The 17,733-nt window shown below is 42.2% G+C and overlaps 1 protein-coding gene across 4 annotated transcripts; it reads left to right on the top strand.

Annotated features, from left to right (window-relative positions):
- The first annotated feature begins 414 nt into the window (after nucleotides 1-414).
- PARS2 (prolyl-tRNA synthetase 2, mitochondrial) lies at nucleotides 415-15,072 on the top strand. Of its 4 annotated transcripts, none has more exons than XM_069232617.1 (2): nucleotides 415-525; nucleotides 13,318-15,072. In XM_069232617.1, the coding sequence occupies exon 2, from the start codon at nucleotides 13,342-13,344 to the stop codon at nucleotides 14,755-14,757; it is 1,416 nt and encodes a 471-aa protein (XP_069088718.1). In that variant the 5' UTR covers nucleotides 415-525; nucleotides 13,318-13,341; the 3' UTR covers nucleotides 14,758-15,072. The 4 variants fall into 4 exon arrangements, with proteins under 4 accessions (XP_069088718.1, XP_069088717.1, XP_069088719.1 ...); XM_069232616.1 differs by having other exon boundaries at nucleotides 427-535; XM_069232618.1 differs by having other exon boundaries at nucleotides 439-516.
- Nucleotides 15,073-17,733: the final 2,661 nt, after the last annotated feature.

Here is a 17,733-nt window from a genome sequence, read left to right as displayed (position 1 = left end):
AAGTTTATTCATTGGATTTTTTTAAACTTTATTAGTATGTACATAGTAAGTAAGCACCCGTTTACCGCTGGTTCGCCACCCCTTATGCAGCAATCGAGGCGGACATCTTGAAACAAGGTGTTATCACCTACATATACACACAATGTTGCCACAAACCCACAGATCGCACAAACATTTACTCATTTACTTTTCAGACACATACGTAAGAAACTACATTAAAAAAAGAAAGAAGTACAGCTGTAAGTTAAGATACTCTTAAAAAAACTTCTAAAAAATACATAACTCCGGAAAGTACCACTTTATCTATGTTTTCGCCAACAGCCTTATAACAAACAAAAAACGTTCATAAAGAAGCTAGACAATATGATACAAAATACTCCGTTTAAAATTACATTGCTGCAGTAGTCCTTTTATTATTTCGCCAGCAGCTCAGCGTTGCTGCGTTCGGCGAATAGTTTCGATTTGTGAAGCAATGTCAGTCTTCGAGACCGATTTGTCGGCAGGTTTATTTTACTGGTAAATAAGGTACTGTATGGTGAGAAGGCTTTTGCGCATCCTTTTTTTTTTGTAGAAAAATAATACATCTTACACACTCGGTTGTGTTAGAGCAGCCGATTTCGGTTACTTGAGCAAGACTGTCTGTTCACACTCTGCGATAGCAATGCGTTTTTAAAGATGAAACCAAAAATCCTGTAACTTGCATCTCCCAGCTTTTAAATCCACATGTAAAGGCTGAAATAAAGTAGGTGGGCATATCGAATAGCAAACAGTGTATTCCTAGCTTAAAACTGAGTTTACCAGTTCGCTCAATGTCACGAAGGGCACCGTCTATACTCCTAGGGTTTAGTTTTAAATCTGTGAGTTGTAGTCGTTACCCACGTCAGTTTTTCCATTTGAACTATTACACCCGAAAACAACGACTTCAAAAAGACAGCAGAACTCTGACGCCTTGTTGGCTTGAAATCATCTGGTAACATTAATAATGATTATATCATTGGATGATGTTGAAGATGTAAAACGAAAATTTGGGGTTAGAGCCTTGCTCCATTTCAATAGGACATAGAGTTTCAAGTCATTTATTGACTTCTCACAAACGTTTGTCATCAGGAGGCTTAGTCATATTGGTTCAGTTGACACAGGACTGGGCCTAAATGAATTTAGGGTATTCCAAAAACCCACTGTTGGAAAGAGAATGACCCTGTGTCATGGGGGGAGGCGGCAACCCTGCCGAAGATTAATGCAAGAGATTTTAGTTAAGATTGTTATGTATGTTGGTATGGTACACATGAAAGTATGTTTTGTTGATGGAAGAACGGGCCTGTTAAGGTTGTTATGTATTTTGGTATGGTACACATGAAAGTATGTTTTGTTGATGGAAGAGCGGGCCTGTTAAACAGCTGCAAGGGTTGCAGGTTCAGACATACACTAGCTATTATATCTAGGGCTCCCGGTTTTATTGTATTTTCTATTTTTTTTTTTTAGGATTTTCTTCTATATTTATCCTTATTTGTTTTTTGGCCATCTTATTGGTATTTATCTGTCTTTTTTGTGTTTTGAGAATATGTGGAGTCGTAAAATGGTATATTTCCACATTAATTTTACTGATAACCATGCACTTATACTTTGATGCTTGTCATGTTTTAGAAAATTAAGCAGCCAAATATAACACAACACTACACCCACAGGTAATTATTAGCATAATATACAAATATGTTAACACATACCTGTATTTAAATACATTTCATCCTGTTTTTTAAGCTCCTCATGCTGCCTATCTGCTCAGCCATTGGTCTGATTCATAAAGGACAGCATAGAGCAGTGGTTCCCAACCTTTTGACTTCTGTGGACCCCCATTTTATCAATGCTGGAGCCCGGGGACCCCCACTGAGTCATTATTGGAACACTGGGACCCCCAAGGAGTCATTACTGATAGCTGGGACCTAATATTATTACATTTTTTAAGCAGCCGCGGACCCCCAGGGGTCCCCGGCCCACAGGTTGGGAACCACTGGCATAGAGAGTCTTTTCAAGAAACAAAATTTACTGTATTTTTCCACCTTTAAAAATAAATACAGACCGGAAACACAGTGTTTTCAGTGTGTGTTCATCTGTGAAAATCAGTAAAAACTGAAAACTGGGAGCCTTAATTATATCCAAGTGCTAATAAACTATTTTGTCTAATCTGGCAAGTAATAAGTGTTCCATTTGGAGGATAACTTTACTGTCTTCTTTACTGTAATAGTTCTCCATTTGCTCTTCAGTCTGACAAATGGCTAGAAATATTCCTAAAGTGTTGTGTAGAACACAGCAGGCAAGCTACATTCCATCAAATGGGTGGTTCAAAGCACGTGCCAGGGAATTAATTTTAGAAGATATGTTGCACAGTAGTCTCTGGCAAAGGAAAACAGCGAGATCTGTGAGCATGACATTTTGAGTTACTCTGCTAACACTTTGTAAATGATGCATTTGTTTTTGAAAATTGTACGGAACAGCAAAGAGAGACTAATGGATTTCCATTAGTATGAGGTGATGTGCTCATCATATTTCTCCTGGCCCTGAGTGAGAAGTGGTGTGGCATAAAGGATGCCCTTAAAGGGTGCCAGTGATGAGTCTGGGAGGCGATGGTGCTGGGTGTTACTACAGTAAGCATGTGAGAGTACGTGACCTTGGGCAGCAGTTCTGAATTTGCTGTGTGGAAGAAGTGGTTTCAGTTTCTTTAGATCAGAGAGGTGTTTTTTTGGCAGTGTGGTCCTTGAAGGTGAGGTATGTGACCAGGGATAATGCAAGAGACTTGGCATTCAGTGAAATTAATGTTTGCTAAACAATCCTTAATGACCAGAATTCAGCATTTGAAAAACTGTAGTTCAAATGGAAAAAACATGATACGAAAACCGTGTTTAAAAAGCACTGCAGTTTCTGGCATAGCATAAACTCTTAATTGCTATTTGTAATCAGTAAAGAAATGCAAGTCTGTTCCAGCTAGAAGTAATATCAATTTTTAGGTTGAAGCCTACCAGACATTCAGAAAGCTGACCTAGGAATTCATTCTGCCTGTTGCTTGCAATCAGCTTTGTGGTTTGTAACTCACATTTTCTTGCTTTCATTTTGCTGGCTGTATTTGTTTTATGCTGTCCAGATTGAGTTTGTACCTTCCTTTACCCAAACCTTATTTACAGAATGCTTCTGAGTGATCTGTGTCGGCAGTTGAGGTAATACACGTTAATGTTGTTTGAATTTGTATTTTATGGTTCATTAATGCAAAGCCTTTATTATTAGGGTGAGCGTTCAAAATAAATGTAAATAACTGTTGTAAGCTCACACTGCACTACTGACAGTGATACCTTTAAAAAATGTGTGTGCACACTTTTGAAAAGTTTATACAATGAGGCTGCATATAATGCTCCCAGAATGCTCTTTGATTATATGCGAATGTTTGCAGAAGCTTGTAAGCAGCATTGATGATTCTTTGCTTTGAAAATAAAATGTTCAGAAAAAACCGCAAGTAGGAAAAAAAAATGTTGCTAAAATACTGTGAAATTGTAGGTACTATTTCTTTGAAGTATCATTTAGTAAATATGTTGGTGCATGCTAGTATTTCCAAAAATATTCATAATAAAAAATCACTGTAACCAGATTCGAACAAGATTATGAGAAACGTGAAAATAAGCAAGCATTGGTACAGTTATCTGATCCAACATCAGTGGTCAGTGTTATGGTTTTGTCAATGTGTGTCTTCTTGTTTTGACATTGCTTTTGTGAAACATTATTGTTGTGGGAGCTACCAGGCGCTCAGCATTGTAACAAACACTGTCAAAAAGCAAAAAAATGGTCTCAAAAAGCACACATTACCACAGTAGTTCCTAACACTGAACACAACTACTATGTGTGCCAATATGCCCCCTATGGAAGAGCAGAATGGTATTACTCCCAGTGAAGCCAGTTGATAGATGAAAAGAGAGAGAAATAGAATTTTAGAAAAATAAGAGATCTTGGTTAATGCCAGAACTAATTAGGGACCCAGTTCTCAAAGAAAGTCACAAAAGGGCACTCAGGTATATGTCTTTGCATTAGTGCAGAATTATGGCTTTCATGATCAGACAAGCATTTACAAAAGTAGACCAGGAAGTAGTACCCCTGGAACATATTTGTAAGCTGTATTCCAGCACAAGCAAATATGCATGTGTAGATTTTCCCATTTGAAAATCTATTGAGCGTTTACAAGTTCTCTTTCCCTCTAACCACATTTTTCTCAACCCTGAAAGAACTTCCACCTCTGCCCTTGTCAGGAGTAAATCTTCATCCATTCTCAATATAAAACACATTTAGAGAAGAGCTAGTGAAAATCCTTAAAACATGCAAGTTAGTAGGTTTGCACAGACACAAAGGCATTGCAGCTCTGGAACTATTGTTTATTGCTTCTTCCAGCCCCAGTATGTAGGTCTGCGGAAAGGTGGCAAAATAAAGACATTGTTAGTATTCAACCCTTACTATAGTATTAGCCCTGACATAATCAGAGAGGCTATAATCAGAGCTTTATATAATAAGTTTGGCTTCATAATTAGTCACCACACTACATTGCATCAAAAGGACAAGTAGGTATTTTTACAGGACAAATAGATTTATGAAGCAACCTGTCCCATTGACAAGTAGATATTTTATTAAATTCCACACCCCAGAAGGTTGCTTGTTTACTTTTCTTTCCCTGTCTTCAAAGTAAAATGATTTATGTGAAAATCTTGCTGGACACTGGGGGTAGGAAAGAGATTTTTTCTAGCACACAACAACATTTAAATGAACTGTGTAAGTATTTCAGAATATATCAGAATTAGCAACACCAATGAAGTACAGTTTATGTTAATTCTGAAGTGTGTTGAAAACAAGTACTTTTTATATGATCAAAACAAATCATTACACTAGGTAATGCAATTTCCACACATTTTTGTCTGCACTATACAGTTTTATTAGTAAAACTATGTTTGTACAAATGTAATGGTCATTTCAATTGAAAATATATTGTCTGTAATGGCAGTGTACCACCACACCATGAATACTCCACTCTATGCCACTCCACTCTGCACCACTCCACTTTACACCAGTCCATGTCACAGCACTCTGCACCACTCCACACCACAGTACTCTACGCCTCTTCACGTTACACTTCCCTACTCTACCCTGTACCACTCTACCCTATGCCAGTGCACTCTTCACCACTCTACTCTACACCACTGCACTCGTCGCCACTGCATCTACACCACTCAAGTCTACTGTGCACAACTCCACTCTACACCATTGTATTCTACGTTACTCTGCAATACTGCACTCTGTGCCAATACACTCTATGCCAATGCACTTTACTTAGTAACACTCAACTCTATGCCCCTGCGCTCTACGCCAATCCATTGTACACCACTCTGATCTATTCTGCACCACTTTACTCTATGCCACTGTATACTACGCCACTTTACTCTATGCCATTACACTATATGCCACTCTACCCAGCTGCAGTCTCCCCTGCCTACACCACTTCACTGTACTCTAAAATAATCTACTCTATGCCATTGCACTCCATGCCACTCGACTCCACCCTGCACCATTCCACTCTATGCTACTCAGGTGTCGAAAAATCATAAAAATCTTACTGGACCTGCAGCTCAAGTAACTTGAATAATCTACTTGACCGAACTGTAATATACTTGACCCGTAAATGTGTCTCAAATTATGTGATCCCAGGCAAATAGTTTACAGAGTGCCTTTTTTTTCATTCTCATATATGATTACACCTTCAAATATGTGAGCGCAGCATTTCTACAAAAAACCTCTTTTGTTTGATTAAGTAGACTAAAGTTTGCTCTATGTATCACAAGAATCTAGCCCACCTGTAGGGGACACAGGAGCCATGACTTGCTTTTAGTTTATTAATAGCATTGGCATTAGCGCAGGTTTGTTTAAACACTCACTTTTAATAAATATATTACTAAATCTTGATGTGGTAGCATACTGTATCTAGACACAGTAAATTTCCCAGAAATGTCCAAAAACATTTCCACTAACTTGCAGCTTTACTGATAAAACTATATAGTGCATTAACAATCTGTGAAAATTGGGTTTCAGAAAACATATCCTTTGCACATCAACAATTAAAGTATTCTCGTTTGTTTTAATCCAAATGAAGTATTTTTTGTATCACACAGGTACAAAAAATGGGCTTTCACAACTACTGAAATACATTTTGTACAGTTGACTTAGTCATTTAAAATGTTGTGTGGTAGGAAACACTTGACACCCTATAGCCTTTTATTTCACACTCTAAACAGCAGATCAGACAGTACACCTTACAAAATACTGAAACTCTGCAGTCAGACGGAAAATTAATTGTATAACAAACTGACTTTTGACATCTGTCTGTGATCACAGATGACATATGACAAGAACAAGATTTAAAGGTGTCTTTTTTTTGCTCCTCCACTTTCTGACTGAATAGAACACTTGTTATTTGTCAACTCGCCAAAAGGGCAGAGTAAGTCCTAAAAATAGCTTGACCTGATAAAAAATTACTTGCCCTAGTGAGTGTTCGAGTAGCTTTTTCAAGCCCTGCTACTGCTCTCTATGCCACTTTACACCACTCTGTAGCACTGCACTCTTCGCCTCTGAACTCTATGCCACTCTACTTTGCACTACTCAACTCTACGCCACTGCACTCTATGCCAGTGCACTCTACAGCACAATATTCTACCCAGCACCACTCTATACTACTCTACACTACTCTGTGCCACTGCACTCTGTGCGACTTGACTCTGCACTGTACACTACTACATTCTGCCACTTGACTCTACTCTGCACCACTACCCTCTGCCTCACTCAACATTATGCCACTCCACTCTGCACCCCTCGATGCTACTCTACTCTATGCCACTGCAGTCTACTTTACGCAACCCTACTCTCAGCCATTTTACTCTATGCCACTGCATTCAACAATGCAGTTTACGTCGCTGAATTCAGTGCCAATGCACTCAATGTCACTGCACTCTATGCCACAACACTGTATGCCAGTGCACTCTACACCAGTCCACTCTACTCTGTCACTCCAGTGTATTCCACTCTATGCCACTCCACACTATGCCTCTCCAGTACACAACACTCTCTGCCACTTCACTCTATAACACTCTACTCCACTCTTCGCATTCCACTCCGTGACACTCCACAGCACTAACTTTTAGCCATGATGAACAGCAGCCACACTGGTGTACAACATGGCTAAAACACATTGGCAAAGCCACTAGCTCTTGCATAGGAAAGCTCTATTGGCTTTGCCAATGCTTGTTTATAGTTTAGCTCCTGATGTATAGCCATAAGCCCTTTATTGGTATTCAGATGGCTATACTATCAAATCAGGTGCAAAAAATGATCAATTCTTTTCCATGAAAATGGCTTTTTGCACTCAGTTTTTATTTTCTTTTAAAAATGAAATTTGCTGTTGATGTTTAAATAACAGCGTTCTGTAGTTTGAGTTATTTTAAGAGGGAATTAAAACATTAGAAGAGTTATAAACATTATGCATTTCTGTTAGGGAATTTTTTCTTTAATCCTCTAAAGGCTTCTAGTGCTGAGCTCATAAAAACATGTAATGGTCATTGTGAAAATGTCCTTTCAGATTCCCCCTGTTGTGAGCAAAGAATACACCACCCAATGAGTTTGCAGGGAGACACCTATAACGGGTATACTCGGAGTAAAAACAGGTGCACATATTAAAAGAAGCTTGTACATCATCTTTTCCGGTCTGCCGAAAGCTACATGTTTTGCACAAACTGTTTTGCTCTGGGACGTAGATAGCACCATGTTAACCCCTTCGCTGCCAGGCCTTCTCCTCCTCAGGTGCCACACTTTTTTTTCTCTATTTAGGGCAGTACGTGCTTAGTCCCTCATAACCTTTTGTCCACATAAGCTAACCACGCCAAATTTGCGTCCTTTGTTTTCAACATCCTAGGGATTCTAAAGGCACCCAGAGTTTGTGGGTTCCCCTGGAAAAGACTGAGAAATTAGCCAAAATACAGCAAAACTTTCGTTTTTTTTTTTTTTTTTAAAAGGGCTGCAGAAGAAGGCTTGTGTTTTTTTCCCCCTGAAAATGGCATCAAGAACTGTTTGCGGTGCTAAAATCAGCATCTTCCCACCTTTCATGAACAGGCAGACTTGAATCAGAAAACCACCTTTTTCAACACAATTTTGGCATTTTACTGGGACATACCCCATATTTACTATTTTTTGTGCTTTCATCCTCCTTCCAGTTAGTGCCAAAATGGGTGTGAAACCAATGCTGCATCCCGGACAGGTAAACTTTCTGAAAAGTAGACAAAATTCTGGATTCAGCAAGGGGTCATTTGTGAAGACCCTACAAGATTTTCCTACCAACAATAACAGCTGAAATAAAAATAATATTGAAATTGAGGTGAAAAAAGCAGCCATTTTCTCCACCTTTTACTCTGTAACTTTTTCCTGCGATGTCAGATTTTCAAAAGCAATATACTGTTAAGTCTGCTGGACTCTTCTAGTTGCGGGGATATATAGGGCTTGTAAGTTCATCAAGAACCCTAGGTACCCAGAGCCAATAAAGGAGCTACACCTTGCAATGGGTTTTCATTATATACTGGGTATACAGCAATTCATTTGGTGAAATACAAAGAGTGAAAAATAGGTATCAAGGAAACCTTTGTATTTCCAAAATGGCCACACATCTCTGAATTCCAGGATCCCCATACTAGCATGTGAATTACAGGGCATTTCTCAAATAGACGTCTTTTTTGCACACTGTCTTACATTTGGAAAGAAAAAATGTAGAGAAAGACAAAGAAATAACACTTGTTCTTCTGTTCTGTGTTTCCCTAAGTCTGCAGATAAAATGGTACTTCACTTGCATGGGTAGGCCTAATGCCCGCAACAGGAAACGCAACATGGACACATTACATTTTTACATTGAAATCTGACGTGTTTTTTTGGAAAGTGCCTAGCTGTGGATTTTGGCCTCTAGCTTAGCTGGCACCCAGGGAAACCTAGCAAACCTATACATTTTTGAAAACTAGACACCTAGGGGAATTGAGAATGGGGTGACTTGTCGGGCTCTCACCAGGTTCTGTTACCCAGAATCCTTTGCAAACTTCCAACTGTGGCAAAGAAACACTTTTTCCTCACATTTCGGTGATAGAAAGTTCTGGAATCTGAGAGGAGCCACAAATTTCCTTCCTCCCAGCGTTCCCCTAAGTCTCCCGATAAAAATGGTACCTCACTTTTGTGGGTAGGCCTAGTGCCTGCGACAATGAATGTCTCAAAACACAACATGGACTCATCACATTTTCCAAAAGAAAACTGACGTGTTTTTTGCAAAGTGCCTAGCTGTGGATTTTGGTCTCTAGCTCATCCAGCACCTAGGAAAACCTAGCAAACCTGGACATTTCTGAAAACTAGACATCTGAGGGAACCGAGGATGGGGTAACTTATGGCGCTCCCACCAGGTTCTGTTACCCAGAATCCTTTGCAAACCTCACAAAGTTGGCAAAAACAAAACACTTTTTCCCTACATTTCGGTGCTGCAACGTTCTGGAATCTGAGGGTAGAGTTTCCCCAGGCCTCCCAATAAAAATGGTACCTCACTTGTGTGGGTAGGCCTAGTGCCTGCGGCAGGAAATGCCCCAAAAGACTACGTTGACACATCAAAATGATCAAATACAAAACTACCTGTTTTTGCGGGGGGTTTCACCTGTGTTTTTGGTCCTGGGCTCAGCAGCCATCTATGGAAACCTACCAAACCCAAACATTTCTGAAAACTAGACACCCGAGGGAGTCCAGGGAGGTGTGACTTGCGTAGATCCCTTAGTGTCTTCTTACCCAGAATCCTCAGCAAACCTCAAATCTAGCTAAAAAAAAAATCTAATTATCCCCACATTTCTCTGTGGGATCACCGTACCGGCACACATTTCCTACCATCCAACGTTCCCCTCAGTCTTCCAGTAAAAATCATACCTCACTTGTGTAGGTGGGTAAGGTGCCTGTGTCAGGGAAGAGCCAAAAACATGTCGAAAATGAGAGGGAACCAAAGCGGGTCCAAAAGGGCAGTTTGGAAAAAAAAGTTTTCAGGCTGACAAGTGGGGCAGAATTTTTATTGATATAGATGCGACAATGCTGAGTGGTACGAATTTTGTAGATTCCTGCAGATTCTGGAAGGTTCCATCACAAAAATGTGTTAAAGATTTGTGATTTCAAGCAAAGTTGGAGGTTTGCAGGGCATTGTGGGTAAGAAAATGGTGTGGGTGCATGTGAAGCACACTGCCCTGGACTCAGCCAGATGTTTAGTTTTCAGATGTGTCTAAATCTCGTAAATTTATCTAGATGATAGCATTCCAAAGTCCAAAAAGTGCAGCCCTCACCATTCCAAAAGAGACAAGCCCTCATGGCCCAAATGTAAAAGCAAAACCCAAAATAATCAAATGTCCTCTTGCTCGCCATGTAATACTCTCACAATACCCCAAATATGGTCCTTGGATTCACACTGATAAATCCTTAGCTCAGTCCTGGTAGAGTTGCAAGGAGCAGTCAGGCTTTACTCATAGGAACATGTGTTAAGCATTTCAGAGCAGCAACATTGACAATATGTAATGGACACAACTCAAAAGAAATCTGACACCAATTTATAAAAATAGAGCTTATTTTAATCTTAATTTAGGCAGCAAAACGAATGGAATTGCGTAAGTATAGCCAGAGTTATGAATTTTAGAAGCAAAATTAAATCACAGCAAAAATGGCATTTAAACCTTGCATTGAAGTCTATGGAAAAATACCACTGGTCACAAAACAGTACTTAAAGGATGAGTTATATGGAACCCTTGCAGGATTAAGGTTGTGCAGTCCCTAGGATTAGATCACAGCAGTCAGTTCAGTTTTACCTGGCCTGTGGCGTCCGGGTGCAGAGGTCTGTTTCCTGTGCTGGGGTACAGCATAGATGACTATCAGGGGCTGTGAAGCCTTTGAAGCTCACTGTCCGGATGGCTCTATTCACTAGCCCGGCTTAGAGGGATTGTTGGGGGGGGGTGGAGTGGTTTGGCAGGAGGTGGACTCCTTGGAGTGTGCACACTACCTGGCAGCAGGTCAGAAACTTGTCTTGGTGTCGGGTAGCACAGGAAAAACATGGGCTGACCGGCTAGAGCACAGAGAAGGACGCATGACAGCCATCCATTGACACCACATTCGTGTTGGGGGAGAGAAAGCACGCTGTTCAACACCAAACTTGACATATCTAGACTGTACCATAATGGAGTTAGCAACCTGGGTCTGCCCGGGCTTAAGTCCCATGTTATCCTATGGACCAGCCTGGACTTATTGTGTACTTTAATGTAAAGGACACTATACAGACATATAAACTTGTGCTTACATGCCTGCACCTTAAATACAATGCACCCTGCCTCCTGGGCTGCAGAGGCCTCCCTTAGGGATGTCTGACTTATATGTAAGGCAGTGCAGTGGACTGTGCCACTCATGGTGAGGGCACACTCGAACTTGAGCTGTTTGCATCGCTCTGGCAGTCTGCAATGGACGGGCTGCCATCAGCAGATTGTGTGAGTCACCTAGGGTGGCACAAACTAGTGCTGCAGCCCTAGGTACAATTTACTAGGGCATATAAGTGGATAAAGTCCTTGCCAGTCAGGGAATTACTAAGTCAGCAATCCATTTAGGGGGAGAACACTGGCACTGGGACCTGGTTATCAGGTTCCAGTGCAGTGTCAGAGTCAGAGTCGAAAAACCAGCATCTAGTATTCTAAATGGGGGCAAAACGGAGGGGGGTGGTGGCTGGTTTTCTTACACTGATGCTAATAATCAGATAACAACACTGCCAGTTTCCTTTCATTGGTGCTTAGAGAAAAAGTGGAGTGACCTGTTGTCCCATCTATTCCTTCTAGGGTGGAATAGAGGAAAGTATTTTCTAGAAATCCCCTGTTCCTTATCCGTCCTTCCAATCCAACAAGTTTATGTAACTGTGGGGAGTATGTGTTTTGGGATCAAGTCTATTCTATGGAGCTCTTAGGTATAGTAGCTTGCCTCTTTGTCTATTGGTTTCTCTTGCAAAATCCCCAGCATTTGCGAAAAGCAAGGCCTATTCCAGTGTTTGAGGGCTTCATGCTGACTTTTTGCATTTAGAGATAGGACATTTTTACAGGTGATGTTAACTCTAAGCAGGGCTGACTTTTTTTTTTTTAAATAATGTTTTAGAAAGAAAGGCTTCTGCTTGTGTTTGAGTTAAAAGCAGGACACTTTCTGCTTCTGAGTAATTTTGGCATTACTGTATGGGGCTATGAGATCTCTCAGCGGCTTTCAATATGGTGGTTAAGGAGCAGTGAAAAATGTCCTGAACACACAGTTTAGATATCAAAGGTAAGGTGCAGAGGTGGCTTGTTTCTCTCCTGGACAGAGAATGGCAGGACAGAGAATGCCAAGGTTGGGGTCCATCCCCAATGCACTCTAGTGGTCCTCAGGGGTTCTGTCCTATTGCCCATAGTATTATTTTTTACATGGAGTTGCAGGGTGGTGTGATTGCCAGTCAACCTTAGTATCCACACCCAACAATACTCTGATGCCAAGCAGCTGTACGTCATGGTCTTTACTGAATCTGATTTACAATATCTGCAAAGGAATGTTAATTTTGGTGTTCCACCGTCTTTTTAAATTGCATATTGCCTACACTAAGACAATTCACTTTGAAAATGACCCTAATATTCCAGAATGGAGAAGTTGGCAGTGGGTGGAATCTGCATTCTCTGGTCATAACTAAACATGACTTTGGAGAATCTGTTTAGGCTGACCTACCAAAATTCTCTTTTAACCCCCTACAAGCAGTACTTCCCCCTAAAGCCATGGTCATCCAGGGTGTGAGGTGTGATCATGCCACTTCAGAGCCTTGTCACAGTCTCTTGGTCCCACTACATGCCCACCTGCATTGTTCTATCTTACTCTCATGGTGGTGTAGTCAATGCTGCCATAACCAGCATTAAACGATTGCTATTGGAATACACTGGCTGTGCAGAAAAGCTAGTTTGTCCTTGGACATGCTTTGATGATCTTGAAACAGCTTAGGGTAAAAAATGAGAAGTTACTTGTAAGTGTTATTTGGAAGTACAGATGTCCTTGTTTGGGATGTTATTTTTATGATTTGCTGTTTTAAAACTATTTTTGTTAGGTAACGTCTTTGATATTGTGGTGTGTGTATTGTGAAAAGTTTTTTGTTTTTTTTGCTATGCGTGTGCCTGTTTATAAAAATCAAATACCTTTCATCCACAGGGTTTACTGCTACCAAAACACAGCATGGAAGGGCTGATGAGATGCTGGAGAGAGTTTCTTCCCATTCTGGCACCACACACCCGCCATCATTGCAGACACCACCACCGTCTTGTTGACAGATCAAAACGACTAGCATTGTCCCAGTTTTTCCATCCGATGAACCTCCAAGAAGAGATGGTATCAGGGCTGGAGACCAAACCTGGAGATCTCACCTGCAGAAGCCAACGTCTGATGCTGAAAGCAGGGTTAATTTATCCGAGCAGTCCTGGTTGCTATTCTTACATGCCTTTCACTGTTCGAGCAATGGAGAAACTCATCAAAGTGATAGATAGGGAAATGCAGGCTATTGGTGGATTGAAGATTAACATGCCCAGCATAAGCTCTGCTGAACTTTGGAGGAAGAGTGAGCGTTGGGATTTAATGGGCAAGGAGCTCTTCAGACTGGCTGACAGGCACAGCAAGGAATACTGTCTTGGACCAACTCACGAAGAGATGGTTACTGACATGATAGCATGCCAGGGGAGTTTGTCGTACAGGCAGCTGCCTCTTCTGCTGTATCAGATCACAAGAAAATTTCGAGATGAACCAAAGCCTCGCTTTGGTCTGCTCCGCAGTAGAGAGTTTTACATGAAAGACATGTACACTTTTGATGTCTCAGAAGAAGATGCATACCTTACTTACAATATGGTGTGTGATGCCTACTCAAGCCTATTCCAGGATCTAGGGCTAGAAGTTGTAAAAGTGCAGGCAGACACGGGAAACATCGGCGGAAAAATGTCGCACGAGTTTCAAATTCCTGCAACCATTGGTGAAGACAGGCTCCTGGTGTGTTCAAGTTGTAGATTTGCAGCCAATGTCGAAGCAATAAGCTCTGGTCAGAAAGAATGCCCTCAGTGTCAAGGCACATTAAGTGAGACAAAAGGTATAGAAGTTGGCCATACATTTTATCTGGGAACTAAATATTCTTCTGTCTTTAATGCTTCTTACATGAATAACCAGAACAAACCAGCTGTTGCAGATATGGGCTGCTATGGGTTGGGTGTTACACGGATTCTAGCTGCTGCCATTGAGGTCCTTTCTACCGAAAGCTCCATCCGTTGGCCTAGGCTCATTGCACCTTTCCAGGTCTGCCTTATACCACCAAAAAAGGGAAGCAAGGAAGAGACCGCTTCCGTCCAAATCGAAAAACTCTACGACGACCTGATGGAAATTCTGCCACTCATGAAAGGAGAGACCATTCTGGATGATAGGACTCATTTGACCATTGGAAAAAGACTGAACGATGCCAATAAGATGGGCTATCCATATGTCGTGATAGCAGGGAAGAAAGCATTGGAAAAATCACCACAATTCGAGGTCTGGTGTCAGAATACTGGAGAGGTTTGGTTTCTGACAAAGGAAGGGGTCATTGACTTACTCCGCAGTGTAGAAGTTGTGTAAAACTCCCACAGCCAGCTCACACTTCACTTAAGCTGTTTGTCTGAAAGTCATTATGTGATGCCAAATTGATCCTTGGAAAGCTTTGTTACCTTGCATTGCTGGGTGCACCTTCTTAAAATTAATCAGGTCGAAAGTAAGGAGGATATATCTGGTGGATTTACTAACCAAAACTTTCCTAACAATTATATTGGTGTCGAAAGGAAATAAGTTGGTAATTTCCTCATTTGACAGCAACTAAATATGTATTCTTACGGTGAAGTTAAAATTAAGTGATTTATTTGCATATAAACCAATGAAATGCGTCTGAAATTCAAATTATTGCAGTCTTGTGTAATTGTTTTTCTTACACTTACTTAGATTTTTGTTCAAATTCTTTTTATTGATGCATTTTACCAGTATGATATAACTTGACAGGGTAATGACAATATAACGTGTTTATCAGAATTGACAGAAGGCAATGGGGTGCTCGGAACAGGCATGAGGTTGGGGCTAAATCATATGCTGACCACCGCTGGAAATGAAGGATAGTGTATTAGCTGCACAGTCCGGCCGAATATTTAGGAAAATGTGTACATGTATGGTATGCTGTTTCTTCAGAATGGGATGGCGGTCTGGAGGGACCCCTTGTCGGCCCACGATATCCCAGCGCCAGTCAGGGCTGGTATGATACCAAAGAGGTAGAAGCAAGACAGCACCTGTACCGGGTCCTGCTGTGAATCAGGCAACAGCAATATCAGAGTCTGTCTATGGGTTGCTGGGTAACGGTTTCGGCCCTCCGAGTGGCAGCAGGTAGTGGTTCAGGCAACTCGAAGTAATATAGGAGGGCCTCCACTGGGACTGTGTTCCTCAAGATTTGCTGTTGACGAGTGCTCATGGTCACACACTACTGGGCCTCTTTGGACTGGTGAGGTGCTAGGTGTAGACACCCTTAGGCAATAGTCTCTAGGGCCAATGTTGTACTGAGTGCAACCAGTGGTCTGTAGTGGGCAAAAGCAGCGTGGTCAGGGAGAGCTGTGTGGTCCCAGAAGAGCTGCTCTGCAAGGAGTCTTGCAATGGCACGGGCCTCGGGGAGGAGTGTTCACCTGAGCTTTGTGTAGTTGTGGCCCAGACCCAGCTGCGGAGGCATCCCATGGCTCCGGGCAATGATTGGGCATGAGTTGTAGGAGAACTGTGATGCCAGGGGCCATGTCAGTGAAAAGGTGAAAAGGTCGGCTGCACCAGGATGGTGTAGAGGTGTAGATTGCAGGTGGACGGAGCGCTCTTCCGGAGTGTGTACGGCTGCCCCCGGGCTCATTAATGGGGTTCACTCAAAGTCCCCAATAGCGTTCAGGTCCTGGACCTCAGGAGGACCACGATGGGTGACGTGTGGGATTCTCCTGTCACCAGGTATGTCTCAGCACCTGATGCGAAAGGTGACAGGCCTAATATTGTGGTGTGATGCACCCATCAGCGAGGGGGAAGGCCTCTGATTAGGGCACGACTTCGGGGTACGCCTCGGTGTTCTTTATGATCTCTGGAAACATCAGTAGTGTGGGGCCAAGGAGAGTCCCAACATCAACTGTGAAGGAGGAGGGTGTGGGAGGAGTATAGATTGAATACAAGCAAAGAAGTAGGCCCCGACTGGGCCACTCCAGCAAGTCCTCCAAGGCAGTGTCTGCCTCTTGGGGGAGAGGCACTCTTCTGGTCTCTCTGGCAAAGCAGACTCCTGCTTCCAGGAGAGAGTTGCTACTTTTTGAAGTGTCCTCTGATTTGGGAGTCCTTGCTGTTGGATTCACCTCATCTAGATTAGCCTCCTGCTCTAGGTCAGTAGCATAGGAGGCTACCATCTCTCCTACTCTTCCTGTGTCAGATATAAGTTCTTTGCACACTCTTAAGTGCACCTGTGGTCCCGAGTATTATGAGCTTTTTTGTCCTGGGATCTTTTCTGTGTGTTTCCTTTGACATTTGATTGCTAGCTCTGTCCAGTTTAGAGGGAATTGAGCTAAACATTGTTGCTTAAATTCTTTAGGGTCAACTAGGTCGTCTAAAGTTGAGGGTGTACGTACTTGATGTTGGGGTGAGATTGCTGAGAATGCACTGTCGTTCTCTGGTGCTAGAGATCTTGCTGCTGTAGAGGCAGAAATTAAGTTTATTTGGCCTGAATGAACTGCACCCTGGATGGTCATGCTGGTGCTGGCAATGCCAGATACCGCCAGGTCTATTGACCTGCTTACTGGACTTACTGCGCTTTCAGGTCACCATTTATTTTACGTATTCTGTTAGACCTTGCTGGTTCAAGGTTGAGAGTTGGAAAGAAGGTAGGGTTGCTGTTGCCCAGGCATGCACATACAGGACCTGGCTGGTCAAATTGACACTCTGGCTGATAGTTAAATCAGTAATCTTGTCCGGGTCTAGAGTCCTGCTTACTTGACTTGTTTGGTGTTCTGAGTATCTGCCTTTGAGTTTATCATGGGCACATTGAACCTCCAAGATGTTAAACTGGGAGGTGGGAGTGACTGCTGTTGAGACAGGCAACAGGACGGTAGTGGGACACTGCTGCGTAGTCATGGTTTGTACCCTTATTGTCAGATGTGTCTGAGAGGATGGCCAAGTTTTTGTCCCTCAGATATTTAAATTTGGAGGTGATTTTCAGTTGGTTGTCTGGGCTAGCAACCTGGTCCTGACCCTGAGCAGTAGTTGTTGTGGAAGTGATAATGGTAATGGAGGTGAGAGTGGGACATTGTGCAAGCTTCCACCGCTATTTACTTGCTGCCGTGAGCTTCTGGCTTTCCCTGACCGTATTCTGAAAGCCCCATTGGAGATTTAAGCTGACTGAGGTTGCCAGTTACTGCCAGCTGTTGGGTGCTATGCAGTCCTGGGATCCTTAGGGAGGTCTTAGCAAGCTGGCGGAGATGAGGTGAGCTATTGTGACTTAAGCCAGTCGAAGTTCAGGTCTTCAGGTCTTTTCTTAGCACCGCCTTGCCCCTCTCCTGAAGT

The sequence above is a fragment of the Pleurodeles waltl genome, chromosome 4_2, assembly GCF_031143425.1.
Source record: "Pleurodeles waltl isolate 20211129_DDA chromosome 4_2, aPleWal1.hap1.20221129, whole genome shotgun sequence".
NCBI classification, from domain to species: domain Eukaryota; kingdom Metazoa; phylum Chordata; class Amphibia; order Caudata; family Salamandridae; genus Pleurodeles; species Pleurodeles waltl.
Note: the sequence above shows the minus strand (reverse complement) of the source record. Positions and strands in the feature narration are given on the sequence as shown.